The 15509-nt window shown below is 34.3% G+C and overlaps 1 protein-coding gene across 1 annotated transcript in view; it reads left to right on the top strand.

Moving 5' to 3' along the window:
- Positions 1-15509, top strand: part of Gucy1a2 (guanylate cyclase 1 soluble subunit alpha 2) — a 475983-nt gene that overhangs the window by 379633 nt on the left and 80841 nt on the right. The window contains exon 6 of the mRNA XM_033764307.1: positions 8177-8662. Within this exon, the coding sequence (XP_033620198.1) occupies positions 8177-8662 (486 nt within the window). The remainder of the gene's footprint in view (positions 1-8176; positions 8663-15509) is intronic.

Here is a 15509-nt window from a genome sequence, read left to right as displayed (position 1 = left end):
AAAAAAAAAAAAAAAAAAAAAAAAAAAAGAAAATATTGTGATGGAAGAGTATGTAGAGTAATGCTGATTTAGTTCATGGTGGCCAGAAAGCAGAGTAGGGAAACAGGGCCAGAAAGGAATGGGTGAAAGGCCACATAGAGTAACTAAGTTCCTCCATGACTTACTCAGATACATCCAGGATCATGCCTTACTAATCTGCTGAATATTACCTAAGCCAGTGAAGCTGACATATGACTATTAATGTCATAATCCACCCCTTGTCAACTTCACACCCACACAAATCTCCTTATGTGATACATAGTCTTCAAATAAAGACAATAGAAAGTTTATAATTCCACCCCAAATAATACAACTAACCTGCATACAACTAGAAATGCAATAATCCCTTATTCAAAGTGTCAAGACCTCCAGCATTTTTTAAAAGTCCAAATGAAAATATCTCCCATGATTCTAGGCAAACTATTCAATGTGACGCTCTATAAAAAAGATAAAAATAAATTACATAATCTCAAGGTAGAATGTCGCAGGTTACACATTCCTATTCCAAAATGGAGGAATACGGGGATAGAAAAGAATCAGACTAAAGCAAGACCAAAATTCAGCAAGACAAACATTAAATACTATGATTCCTTATCTGGCATCTGGGGTACATGGTATTAAAGTGTGTGTTCCCAAGGACTTGAACAGCCTCATCTGTATGTCCTTGTAGTTGCAGACCAAGTGGCCTCTCTCTTGGGCTCACTTCATTCAGGGTATGTGGCTTTCCTTGATGTCCCACATCTCTCACTTCCTGGAGTCTTTACTGTATCTTGGTTTAATTTCCACAGCTTTATGTACTCTTCTCTCTGGGGCTTCTTACCTCAACCCAAGGCTTTCTTTGTAACCTGAGTAGAAGATTCCCTGACCCCACAACTCTTGCATTCTGTATGCCAGTAAATCCAATATCATGTGGATGATGCCAAGGTCTTCTATCAGCAGAAGGAATAGCCAGGCTCTCTTGAACTAAATGTGCAGTGTCCTCTGAGGGCTTGGATAACTGAAAATGGTAAAATAAATCCTATGGAAACAGTTCCCTAGGTGACACCATAAAAACAGGGCAACTAGGGATTCTCTTCTCAAAAAGTCTCACACTTTTGCATCCTTAAAACTATTGAGTGGGACCTTGCTGATTCCTAAAATGCCCTCACGTTGTCTTTCCTATTGTTCTGGAGCAAAATACTGACTTCTTTTCAGTGCTAATCTTTTCAGCACCAATTGGACAGAATTCTCAAGTACTTCCTTTCTGGCCACCTGCAAAAATTTCCAAATCATTCAACTTGGCTTTTTGCTCCCTGAACTATCTTTTCAGTCTATTTTTCCTTTCATATGAAGTAAATTTCATCAAACTGTCCTCAAATTTATGGATGCTATCCTCTGTCATCTCCACTATTTTTGAGCCCATCCAGGAAGTTTCCTATCTTTGTTGCTATATTTTTTAGCTCTATAATTTATATTTGGTTATTTGGTATCTTTTATTGCTTAACCGAGAGATTCTGCTTTTCCTTATTCATTTTAAAAGAATTTGTAATTGTTTGTTGAAACATTTTATGATGCTCTCTTTAAAATTTTTGACAGATAATGCAACACAGGATTCAATCTAGTGCTGTCATCAGTTGATTTTCTTTTCTTATTCAAATTGAATTTTTCCTAGTTATTATGAGGGATTAGTTTCTTACTATGACATGTGTAATTTGGTTATTATGTTGTGTTTTTGTTTTTAAACATTAATATGGTACTACTTTGTTTAGGTTAGCACAGAGGTCCTGGCCTACTTTTGTGAGTTGCAGTGACAATGATTGTAGTTTTCAAAGCTTGTATGATGTTCTTCTTATCTTACTGACATATTTCATTCTTCTGTACTCTCAGTGGTCCTTTGTCATGATGCTTGAGAGTGTAGGACAATCTTTCCCAGACCAGGCACCTTGGTAACTATATTTTTTTGCAGCATATATGAAGAGTATCCCAGGCTGGGTATTTATGCAGGATACCTTTGGCTGGTGTTTTCAGCCATGCATAGTCTAATAGGCAGAGGAGTAGAGGGTGTAGAAATGAGAGAAAGAATCTTAGAAATGTGAGAATAGACGTTTCTTGTTCTGAGTATGTAAGTTCTACTTGTTTGCATTAGAGCTAGTTATTTGCAAGTAATATTGCTTTGTGAGGGTAAAAGCTTTTCTAATTCTCAAAGAGCCATGGATATGTTATTCTTGTTTTTCTTTCATAAATTATATATCAGATATAACAAATATGGAAGACTGGAAGCAATATCTGAAAGTAACATTCTTACTTTACTGAATTTGGATAACCATACAGAAAAGCTACTTGATTTACATCTCAAACAATTTCTCTTTTCAGCTACCTGATATGAACCCTTACCTCAAAACTTTTAAAATATTTTGCTCTCCTGTTAAACCTTAAGAAAAAATTAATATATTGTTTTTTTAAGTGATGAGAATGTAAATTATACTCTTACTCTTTCATTAAAATTCTAATAATGGAAAAATATATATCATTAATAACACTGCTTCCCCAATTTCAGCCATATTTAATTGGCTTATCTTGATCACTTGAGAAGTGCTTTTAAATAGAAAACACTCAACATATACTTCAGTGAATTAATTGAGAACATTATAAATGAAAGGATAGAATATTGAACTTTTGCAAAACCTTTGTGTCAGATTAAAAGTGAGCATTTTATTTCATAAAAATTCTATCATCTTTCTTTTACTTTTCTCATTAAATTATCTATGTTTTATATTTCTCTTTTAAGAGAAACCATGCAATATTTAACTTTCTGTATCTAATTTACTTCACTTAGTAGTATGGACTCAAGGTGACCTCATTTTCCTACAAATGACTCATTTATCCTTATTTATGGCAGAAAAGTACTTCATTGTGTATATACCCTATTTTCTTTATCCATTTATGTGTTAGTGGGTTTATAGGCCTCTTCCATATTTAACTAGTTCAGTCTGTGTGCTTCTGTCTGGATGAGGTACATTTTCTGTAGGCAACATATGGTCCAACCTGCCAGTCTGCATCTTTTGATTGGGAAGTTAAAACCAACATTGAGTTATTACAGTAAGGTATTTACTGAACTCTGTTATTGCATTATTTTTTCAATGCTGATTGCTTTATTTTTTTCCCCTTTGTTTTACTACTCTCCTAGTTAGATATATACTTTTCTTTGTGCTCTTTGGTGCTGGTGGCCTCTCCATCTTTAGGATTCCTTTAAGTATTTTCTGCGTGCTGGTTTAATGACCATATGTTGTGTTTCTTTAGGATTTTTTGTCATATAAAGTATTTACTTCTCCATCAATTTTGGAGGCTAATTTTGCAAAATATTGAAGTCTGAGTTGGCAATAGTTTCTGTTTAAGTCTTGAAAAACTTCATTTCAAGCTCTTCTGCCCTTTGAAATTCATACTGAAAATTGGCTATTATTTTGATAGACTTGTGTTTATAGGTTATTTGCTGTTTTTCCTCTGACAGCTTTTAGTATTTATTCCTTCAATGAACTTCTAGAATTTTGATTATGATGTGTTGTGTAGAAGCTCTTTTCTGGTCATGACTCTTTGGACTTCTGAATGCCTTTGTACTTGCATATTGAATTATTTCCCTAAACTTGGAAATTTTTTCTGCTATGATTTTAGTGCACACATTTTTATAATTAGAATTTGGTGTTTTATTCCACTTAAAAATCATGCAAACACCATAAAATACAGACTGTAGCTACCATGCTTACACAAAGGTTCATAGAATCATCACATAATTAAAATTAAACAACAAAACACATCTGAAAATCATATTTTAAATGCATTATTTTTTTTCCAATTGAGTTTATTGGTACATTTTAGGGATACAGTACAGTTACATTCATTGTTGGGATCTTGTACCTCTACATGACAGGTCTTGGTTCTCATTTTTTTCCCCTTATTGGCTGCGCCAGGATGGTTAAGGCGTTGGACTTAAATGCATTATTTTAAAATTAAGATGTAGCTGGTGAGTAGATGATGAGAGAAATAAAAACAATGATTATTTTATTTAGAAGTTACATTCTAAACTCCACCTAAAGTGCCCAGGGAAGAGTCTTACTTTTGAAAGGAGCACTTTGTGGTCAGTTTGTGAATACATTTTAAAATACATTTTAAGTTGTCTTCCAAGTTTTCCTTTATTCCTATAATTATCAGGATTTTTCTTTTTCTGGCTGATAATTGGATCCAGCTTGCATGGTACCTTTTTGTCTTTAGTGTATTAGTGAATTACAAGCTGTGATATCTATATTATCTTCAATTTAGGACACTGTGTCCTCACATTGGTCAAATCTGCTACCTATACTTTCTGTTGAATTATTTATATTTTGTATTCCTGCTTTTCTTTCATAATTTCTAATTCATTACCAAAATGATTATTCATATTTTGTACTGTCTTGTTTAAGGCAATTAGTTTATAATCTGTTTTGACTTTAAGTGTTTTGAATATTTTATTAGTAAAATTCTTTATCTCTTTAAATCCTCTTCAAATTTTCTAAACATCTTATTTTATGAGGTTCTTCTTTGATCTCTTCAAACATTTTAGCCATTTGGTTTTGAGTTCTTTTCTTATAATTGTTTATACTTTAGTTTCCAGGAGATTAGGTTTTGGGGAGTTAGAGGTGTTTACTTGCATCTTGTTATTTTGTTTTCTCTTATTTTATTCTTTTTCTGTTCCAGGTTAACTAGGGAAGAAATACTGCCACTACTGTGGAGATCTCTTTAATTAGATTCTGTCTCCTTGTGCTGTTTCCATGGCTTTGGATATGGATTTTTATATCTCTGTCCAACCTACTCAGAATAACATTTGATGGCCCAACCTAATGTCCAACCTAATTCTGGGGGCTTGATCTCTAATACCACTTACACAGGAAACAATGAACCACAATAATATTGGTGACATGAAGACAAGCCATCTTTGCCATACAGTAAAAATTAGTTAAAAATCTAGAATTATAAGAATAGAAATGAATATTAAAATATAAAATAAATCAGTAGGAGTAAGAGTCTAACACAAACTGAATATTGATATGCCATAAGGACCAGTAAAAGCAATAACTATGCTACCCCTAACAATAGAAAAGATATGTCAATTATAGATACAAAGACAAACCAAATATCAACACACAGTAAATATCTACTAAAATCAATAACTGTAGCATTATCAACAATAGAATTTAGTAATAATGCATAGAAACAACTAAATAGCTAAAAAGAAATAAAGCTTAATAATAATAAAAGTGGAGGGATCAGAAAGGGAAAAAGTGGAAGAAGTACACTTAAAAAACAAAGAAATGGAAGATAAGGAGAGAGAAAACTGAGATAAAACTCCAATTAAAGAATGAAATAAAATTAAGTAAGAATAAAATTAAAAAACAACAAAAAAGAAATAAGTAGGAGAAAATTATATAGGACAAAATAAAGAAAAAGAAAAAAAACCAAGCAAACAAAAGCTCCAACAAACAGAAAAAAGAGAAATAAGTCAAATATTTCCTTGTGTTTAACAATATCTTTCAAGGCCCAATAATATTAAAATCCACCAGATATAGGAGAGAGGGATAAAGAATCACAACTAGGACCTACTTTTTTCCCATCATCTCTTTTTGTTGCATGAATACTGAGTCCTACCCTACCTTTCCTGCTGGGCATGGTCATTAAATGGTGCAGTGTTCATGCTTTAAAGTTTATGGCCTCTGTACCCCAAGTCACTGCTATTTCCAATTAGTTTTGCAACTTGTGGTCTTGTGAGCTTCCCTCCTTGCTCCAGAGGCCCCTTTGTCCATATTCCTTGGAATGTGGCAACCATGCAGCTGAGGTCTATCCCTATTCATGATGGCATATGGGGCATGTGAGCAGAAAATTGACCTTTGTGCTGGAAGTAGACAGCAAGGAGAGACAAATACTCTTCTGGATTTAATCAAAGTAATTTCGGATCCATCCCCCTCAGAAAACCTCATGTGACCAGCCTAGCTTCTCACCACAGAGGGCAAGGCCACTGTATCATTCCCAGCCCAAACTTGCTCCTATTTAAACCTCTTAGGAGGTCTGTGACAAGCCCACTCTCTCTCTGCAACTATTTCTTGTGACCATCTCCTTCCTAGTCATTGCAATAGAGTGACCCCCAAAACCCTAAAGTGTAGCTTTTCTGTGACATATGATTCCCAAAATAGCTCAGTTCTTAGATAATAAACCTTTCACAAAATGGCTTCTGATTGTATCACAACCAAATATGGTGGAGCCTGCAGTGGATTTTTCTGCAACTCTAGCCTGCCAAGTTGCTGTGTTTACAGCTTACAATAATTATGGGTTTTTCTTAGGGGCAATGCTGGCAGTTTTTCATTTATCAATGGGACTCCTCAGCCTTTCTAGGCTTACCTTGATTCCTGGAAATAGGTCCTCTTGTTTTAGGCCCCGCATTGCCACATCTCAGGAAGGGGCCTCTGAAGTAAATAGGGCACAAATCACAGGCAGTAAACCTAACTGGAGATGGTAGCGACTTTGGGCACACAGCAGGGCACAGACACTTAGGGACTCATTGTTTTCTCTGCATTGTCTTCAGTTTTCTCCAGTTTCTCTGTGATTTCTAGTTTTCCTGTCCACTCTTTCATCATTCGCTGAGCTCTTGTTTTTTCTCCGTTTTAGCTGTCCTCCAGCTATCTCTGTTTGAGGTACTGGAGAGGCTGTGATTTGCTGCTGGCCTTTACAACATTATTTTTTTCACACACACACACACACACACATATATATAGAGATGGATAGATATTTGTAGGCTTAAAAATACCAACCCCTACATCTTACCCCACATTTACTCTATACTTTTTGTTTCATCATTTAGCCCAATTATTTCATGCTATGAAAAGCAAAGGAAAATAACTGTGTTGAATTCATTCTATGTGGTAATGGAAAGTGATATGGATGAAAACACACACACACACACACATATATATAGAGATGGATAGATATTTGTAGGCTTAAAAATACCAACCCCTACATCTTACCCCACATTTACTCTATACTTTTTGTTTCATCATTTAGCCCAATTATTTCATGCTATGAAAAGCAAAGGAAAATAACTGTGTTGAATTCATTCTATGTGGTAATGGAAAGTGATATGGATGAAACTGATGTACAGTTCCAGTTGGTCAACACTTAGCCTGTTTGTTTCTGGTAATTATAGCCAGCGTCCTCTCTAGGTATGCTGAAATATCTTAATTTAACCTGAATGACTAAATTTGGATAGCCATAACCTATGTCTTCTTTCCTTTCCTATTGGTGGTCATCCCTTCTGAAGGTACTCACTGGGGTAACAAGCTATGATAACAGAATCTTATGTTCACAAAGTTTTTCTAAATATCAATCCCCTAAATTCTCTAGTGAAAGAGCAAGAATGGAAGGGTAGGCTTCAATTAGTAATCTTTAGATTCTCACTTATTGACTGAATTCCTTTAGTTGCATACTAATTTGGAGATACATTTTTAGTTTTATGTATACATTAATTGAATAATAGTTATTTTCTAGTAATACTGGTTCAATGATACCTGCTTTAAGTTACTTTTAATACTGAGTGAACTGTTCACTACTCTAGTCAATGACTACTACATTTTCCAGTGACTATGAATGGTTGAAAAATGTCATACATAAGACCAAGCAATTATTTTGTTTGATTCATTTTAAGCTTTTAAATTTGTATTTTGCAAGAAGTGTTATTTTAATGACAGTTAAATGTAGTTATTTTGACAGATGGATTTATTCTAATTGTATTATTTATCAGGCAGAAAGTTTTTAAAATGACTTATGAAGCAGTTCCATAATGTACCTGGGAATAATTTGATCTTGAATAAAAAATGTTTTCCTGTTTCACTTTTCATTGATCTCATTTTGCATAGCATTATTTTACTTTAGAAAAGGAGATGAGTGAGACACAAAATAATTGTTTCTATTCTGTGGCATGTAGTTTATATTGACTATACATCAGATTAGAATTTGCATACATGCATGCACAAAGTCAGCATAGTTAAAACATTTCTGAGTCTTCCTATCCAAGTAATGTTATTTTTTGTTAACTTACTACATGAAAGCTATTAATCAAAATTCCATGTTAATTTCACAGGTTATGGAAATCAAAGGACAAATGATCCATGTCCCAGAATCAAATTCCATCTTGTTTTTGGGCTCCCCATGTGTGGACAAGTTGGATGAACTAATGGGTCGAGGGCTGCATCTCTCAGATATCCCTATCCACGATGCCACCCGAGATGTCATTCTGGTTGGTGAGCAGGCAAAGGCCCAAGATGGCTTGAAGAAGAGGATGGATAAATTAAAAGCCACTTTAGAGAGAACTCACCAGGCCCTGGAAGAAGAGAAAAAGAAGACAGTGGATCTTCTGTATTCTATTTTCCCTGGTGATGTAGCCCAGCAATTGTGGCAAGGACAGCAAGTACAAGCCAGAAAGTTTGATGATGTCACCATGCTCTTTTCAGACATTGTTGGCTTCACAGCTATTTGCGCCCAGTGCACTCCCATGCAAGTCATCAGCATGCTGAATGAACTGTACACCAGATTTGACCACCAGTGCGGATTTCTGGATATTTATAAGGTAATGGAACTTAAACAGTAAATTATCATCTTAATTAAATTGCAAAGATATGTTCTTAAACTTAAATTTGATAGAAAACAATCTATATTTCTTAATTTTAGAAAGTTTTACCCTCAATACAGGTATTTCTGCTTTATGAGTAAACTTTCATTATGAGGCCTAAATAATATAATATTGAACTAAACCGTGAAGCATTATATTACTCAGTAAGGAAAATTTTTTGCATAGCTAGTCCTCTAAATTCATTATTATTAAAAATTAAACCAATGAATTCTATGCAATTTAAAACAATGTAATTATTCTTGCTTAGGAAATCATATTCCAAAATAAACAGAGTTTTATGTTGACAGTTAAAAGTAAATAGAACATTGAAATACACATTGAAGTATATTATCAGTTAAACCATGATTGATCAGTATTTTATTCAACATTCTCAATTAGCTGAGACCCCTATAATGCTAATATGCAAATATTGTAGCTATTTCCCAAATGACCAATGGCTTCTGGTGTAGGCATATTATTTACCAATTATTTAATGGAAAAAGATTCTAAATATGTACTAGTCACCATTTATTTGACTTGGCAGAGTCTTTGTTAACATTTTGTTAAAATCATTGCAATACTTTGAATAATTTACCCCATATCTGTTAAATGAACAGCTCTGCAACTTCACATGGAATTTCCATAGATTATTCAATGTCAGAATGGATGACTTTTTCATACAAGGGGTGGCAACAGTCATTGTTATTAATTGTGGTGAACAGCAGGTTTATTTTCTTCTTTCATAATCTATCTAAACCGCCTACTTCTTTTTATAGTATAATCTTCACATGAGCACATTAGGAAAAAACTTATCTGTTTTGATATTATGATTCAAAGGGTATTTTCACTAAGGTGTGTCTCCTTGGAGGAAAAAGTATCCAGTAACATTTTATAAACTATACAGGCAATATACAGTATTACAATTGAATCTCTTCTGAGTGGTAAATAGTTTGGAAGATGTAAGAGGGATTTGTCTTGTTATGTAAAATAACAATTATTACATAAATTATCTCTAACTTTTTTGTACTCTGGCAGAGATAGCCCAGTGTCTGGTTCTAAGCCAGAGAGACCTTATAATGAATGTATCACTGTGACACCCTGTCGTTTTCAGGAAAGAGTGAGAATCAGCCTGCATTTGCCAGTGCTTTCTTTCCTCAAGACTTGGGGTCTCATTGCATCAGTTTCTATAACCTCCATTCTTCTTCTAAATCATGGATTTTTAACATTAACTTCCTCAATCTAAAACAGTGACTTTTTAAAGCTCAAAGTTTGGTATAAGTAAATAAAAATGAGACAGATTCACTTTTGAAAAAACATGGGAGTCCCTTAACAATATCAGTTAGATTTTGAGAAAAGAAAGATGTAATGCCCTCTGAAGGTACCAAAATAATTTCAAAGCTTAAAAATATTAGATTTCAAAAGCAATGAGTAGCCCCTTGTGATACACTAGGATACCTCACAGAAAAAAGAAAATCTGTGAAAATACTCTGTATCATCATCAAACTTTGCTATATGTTGTAATCCATGGACAGTTCTATCTAGTCATAAATAACTATTGGCAAGTTTTAACTTGTAAAATGGAGCTTCTCTTTCTGTGATACTCAACTATACTTTTCCTCTTTCATTTGTGTGTATCAAAAAAAAAGTATGGTTCTTACTCTAAACTTGCTTATAAAATTTAGTCAATAAAGTGTCAGTGATAAAATTCCAGGGCTTGGTGTTTTTAATATATTTTCAATGCTATATATTCATGTCCTTGAAATATAGATATATAAGACAGCTATGGCTGTTTATTCAGGATTAGAGGTGTTGAATTTGGGGGAATTCAGACTAGGAAATACAGTGTACTGAAGCCACAGTGATGACAGAATGGCCAAGCAGGGAAAGAAAAATAACAAATACCCTGAATAGGGTAAAATGAAGCATGTTATAAAGTCTCAAAATTCTTTATTTGAAGTGCTTACTTTCTAATAATATAATCATTCTTTACTTTTTAGAAAATTTATGCCATGAGCTATTTGCTTTTCTTTTCCTTCCTTCCTTTTTTTTTTATAGTAGAAGGGACTGAACCTAGGACTTTCACACTAAGCTGTATATGCAGCCCTTTTTATTTTTTAAATTTTATGACAGGGCCTCAGTAAGTTTCTAAATTGCTAACAATTCTTGGGTCTCAGACTCCAAGAGTGATGATTACAGGCATGTGCCACGGTGCCTGGCTCTTTGTTTTTGCATATTATAAATTATTTTCTATTTTATACCATAGACTAATTGCAAAGTTTTTAATTAGTGTTGAAAATTTAAAAAACCCAAATGCTATGCTTTTTAAATGACTCCAACTCTGCTGATTTTCTAAAATGAAAGAGTTTTGCTACATTTAAACTATGATAATTTTGAATGGAATCATTTTACCAAAAAAAAAATGTACAGCCTACTTTTATCTTACGTAGAAATATAAAAGGAAACCAGGCAAAGCTGGTTGTCAAAAAAACTAGAAGGAGTAGCTGAAAGAGCCATTTAAAGCCCAATGTGACACAAGACCTGAGTTTCTAAAATTCTGCTTGCTCTTCTCATTATTTAACGTTTTCCTATCATTAGGAACTGCAGTGACAAATTATAATTGTAGTGGGAGAATTCAGTGAAACTAGGCCATGATAAGGAGGTTCTGCTAAAATAATCAAGCATTGTATAAAGTAGGAGGTGTGGGAAGAAGCAGTGGATTTTACTGTACATATTTGAAGCATTTGGAAAATTAAAGCCTGTGCAAAGCTAGACTGCCAAGATGCTACACGTGTGTGAATACTAAATAAGAGCGAGGCAAACTGTCGAAAGCATGGATTATAATTTTGATTCCCTGGTAATGATAAAGGCAGATATATTCAATCAAAAGTCAAAATAAATAATGAACTATTTAAATTATTCTCCTCAGAATTTATAGAGCATAGAGCATAAACAAACTAAAGAACCAGTGAGTATAATTTGTAAATGAACAACTTTGGATGATGATGAAGATGATAGTAGTAATAGCTTCGGTAATAGTAACAGCATTGGGTGGTGAAGCCGTAATGTAGATTTTACCTACTTCATGTTTGCTTTCAACAAGCCCTTTGGTGTGAGTCGGGGAAGAATCAAGGAGAAGGCTGTGCCCTTCCTTAGCCCTTCTCATTCATTTTGCCAAGGCAGCAACATCTCACCAACTTACTAACTTCACTTTTCTTTAATAGGATATCCTGTAAAATAAAGGTACTAAATACATTTATCTCATTGTTACATTATAAGCATTTTAAAGCATGTATGGGGCAGAGTGACTAGAACAACATCTGGTTTAAATAGTAAATGTAATGTTAGTTGCCATTATTATTTCTCAGATTGTAAGTTAAATAATGCAGATAAGTATTAGAATTTGAATTGAAACTTGAATTTTGACTGATACTAAAGCTTGCACTTTTTCCAGTTGAGGCTATGAACTACACAAAAATTTAATTATAAGAGCAGAGTGGAAACTGTTCCAAAGTTCAACATAAAATCAGTAACCATACTTGCTTTCTGACTAGTAGGCTTTGTTAAGCGGTGAGGAAAAACTCTAATCTCTGACCAAATCTGCCACTCTCTCCTCAGTGCAAATGGTAAGGAGATCTGAGGAGCTCCATCTTTATGAGTATGGGACTCTCCCATCTGCTGTCCTTCCTGTGTCAAAACAGTTGGTGCCTTCTCTCCTCCTTTCATTTTTCCAATGGAAAAGTAGCCTTATGAGAAAGTGAATTAGGAAAAATAGTTCCAGGTGCAGGCAGTAAGGAGTATACTTTAAAAATGAAACTGTATAAATGTTGGTATGCTTTTTTAAAATCACCTTGCTTAGGCAAGTCTTAAAAAAATGATAAAGTACTTACCTCTGGAGTAAAGAAGGGAGAATTTCTATCACAGTGTGCAAATATTGTTGAAGTTAAACACTATTTGTATCGATGTTGGACCTGAATTGGGGGAAAAGGAGCAGAAAAACAAGATGGGGCAGCCAGGGTACCCCAAGATCAAAAGTATATTAAACCATGGAATCTGATGTAGAGAATCTGAAAAACAGTGACACAAAATTCATATTGACAAGAGAATGCAACTGTTATAAATCTGTCTAGAAAAGTGGAGTCCAGGACAATCAGCAAAGTAGGAGGGAATATAAATCCAGGGATAATCTTAGGGGATATAAGACCTTGGGTCTGGGCACAAGCAGGCTAGATGACAGCAACTGAACAGCAAGCAGTGTGTCCAGAAGAAAGTACAAAGGTGAACATCAAAATAAATTGACATAGAATCAATGTCTTTGCCCCAGGCAGCACCAGGTTGGGAAGATTTAGGTACGTGGGACACCAATATAGAAGAGGAAGCAAATGTCTCAACTTCCTCAAAGGATACAGATATGTCCCTGAGCTTTTAAATGCTAAGATAGAAATCAGACCCACAAAGATACTGGAGTTAGCTGGTTGGTTATATCCATTCTTGAAAATGCATAGAGATGTTTTTATGGCTACCCTTGCATTAACACTATTTGAAAACTGCCAGATACCTTGAGATCTTCTGGAAAAACATCTCTTAAGTCTGTGTTTAGGCTCTAAACCTCCATAAATACTATACCAATGATAGGGTTACATGAGCCATTAGATCATGTACACTTCATTTATATAAGCAGACTCCTTTACATTAGTCTCTTTTTAACTATAAACTACTATTAACTGTATTTCTTTAATTACTTTGTAGGAAAAATAAGTCCATACAGTCTATCTTATATGTTTTGTACTATTATAGCAGAACATCAGACCCTGGGTAGATTATCAAGTGGTTTATTCTCTGACACTTCTGGAGGGTGAGAAGTCCAAGATCAAGGTGCCAGCATCAGGGGTGGACCTTTTTGCTGCATCTTCACATAGCAGAAGTCTGAAGGCATAGAGAATAAACCTACTTCCACACACTTTTTCTTTTTAAATAGTGGCATCGATTCATTCATAAGTGGAGCCCTCATGCACCAAACACCTCCCCACCGACTAACTTGGTTGCACTGGAGATTAGCTAGCTGTTCTACACAAGAATTTTGAGAGGCACATTCTAACTTTAACATAATCTAAAAATACAGAATTTAGAAGTAAATAGTGATAAATATTCATAATAAAAGGTTTGTTTATGAAGTGGCAAGTGTTCACTTTGGTGTATGTTAATGTTCCAGGGGGCCTGAGTGCCAGGCAAGCCCGCCATGTTAGATCACGTAGGCTCTTCACAGGTACACTGGGAGAACGTGAATTTGTGTATTGGAGGAAGGGGCTATCATAGACTGAGATGCCCATCTTTAACCTCCTTGGTGAGAGATAAAAGCAGGCACTTCTCACATGAAGTTCCAAGGCTGCAGATCTTTCTGTCTCAAGAATTTTGATTTGTCTTGACATTTGACAGTGTGCAGCCACTAAAGCTGTCTGTTTGCTGGACTCTCAGTGAGCCTTCAGAAAAGAAGCAAAATCTCAAGGATCTCTTCAGCATAAATTGGGTTTTGCAGAAAAAAATAAAATATTTCCTCTTCCTCTTGTTTTCTCATAATAAACCAAGAGCCTTTCAAAGTTTTTAGATTATTCTTGGAATTTTATAAATATATGTATATCATTTTATTCTACTTCTCAGCAATAAATGTCACTTACATTTAGCAAAGAGTAACTGGTTAATTGTTTAAGATTAACATATTTTCTTCTTTAATAATCAGTGCAAACACTTTTGAAATAGAACATTATTAGAGATTTATACTGATTCTTTTCATTAGTCTCCATTCACATCTGTGTCATTTATTTCTGCTAATGTTAAAGTATGAAGCAACGGTGAGTTAGAAAAGAGGAGTTTTTGAAAAAAATTATTAAATTAATTTATTCTCTCATTCAATAAACATTTTTGGCTTACTTATTTGATAAGGGGCATAACTCTCAAAGAAGGTAACAAAAGGTTATAACATTAGAGTGTATTTTTAGCAGAATTTTAATGAATCGAAGGGAACTGATTTATATACTTTAACAGGAGAGGGGAAAGTCACAGATAAGCATTCTATTGTGATATCTCTTCTACTAAGGGATTATATTGTCAGTTTCAAAATACCATAATGCTCTAAAAATTGTTGAAGAGAGTTTGCTACGTTTGTACTTTTTGCCTTTGGCAAGCACTTAGCTTGGTGATAATAAAGAAGCAAGGAGAGTGTTGGATCCTTCTCCCTGTGCCTTTGATTGCATTCAACCAAAGCTGTGCAATCTCAGTGCTAGTTTCAGTACAGTATGTGAAATTTCTTATTTTTCTACCTTTAATAGTTTACTTGGCTTCTCTGCCTCACCCTCATATGTAAATAAAGAGGATAATTTTCTGTAGCATGTAGTTATAGTTTATGAACCTTTAAAATTTATGTGAAATGCTTTGAACAGTGTCTGGTTCCTGGTAGTAAATATAAATATTAGCTGCAATTATTTGTCAAACAGATATTTTTGTGCCTCCTACGGTATGTGTATGTGTGTGCACGTGTGATGTGTGTACTCATGTATGCTGGTATGGACATGTGTTTGTGTATGCATAAACGTTGTGTATATGTTGTTCATAGCAATAGATAAAATGCTTCTGTGTTTGGGTTTATTCTTTTAGGTTATTAGAATCATGCTGTATACAGCAGAAAGATTCAGAGGGAATGGTAACTATAAGAAACGAAGAGGCAAGACAGCTTCCTGCAAAGAAGTAATTGTACGATCTTCTCTAGGTTCTCATAGATCCTACAGATTTTTTTTTTTTTTTTTTTTTTTTT

Source organism: Fukomys damarensis, unplaced genomic scaffold, assembly GCF_012274545.1.
Source record: "Fukomys damarensis isolate Sample0158 unplaced genomic scaffold, DMR_v1.0_HiC HiC_scaffold_16, whole genome shotgun sequence".
Taxonomy (NCBI): Eukaryota; Metazoa; Chordata; class Mammalia; order Rodentia; family Bathyergidae; genus Fukomys; species Fukomys damarensis.
Note: the sequence above shows the minus strand (reverse complement) of the source record. Positions and strands in the feature narration are given on the sequence as shown.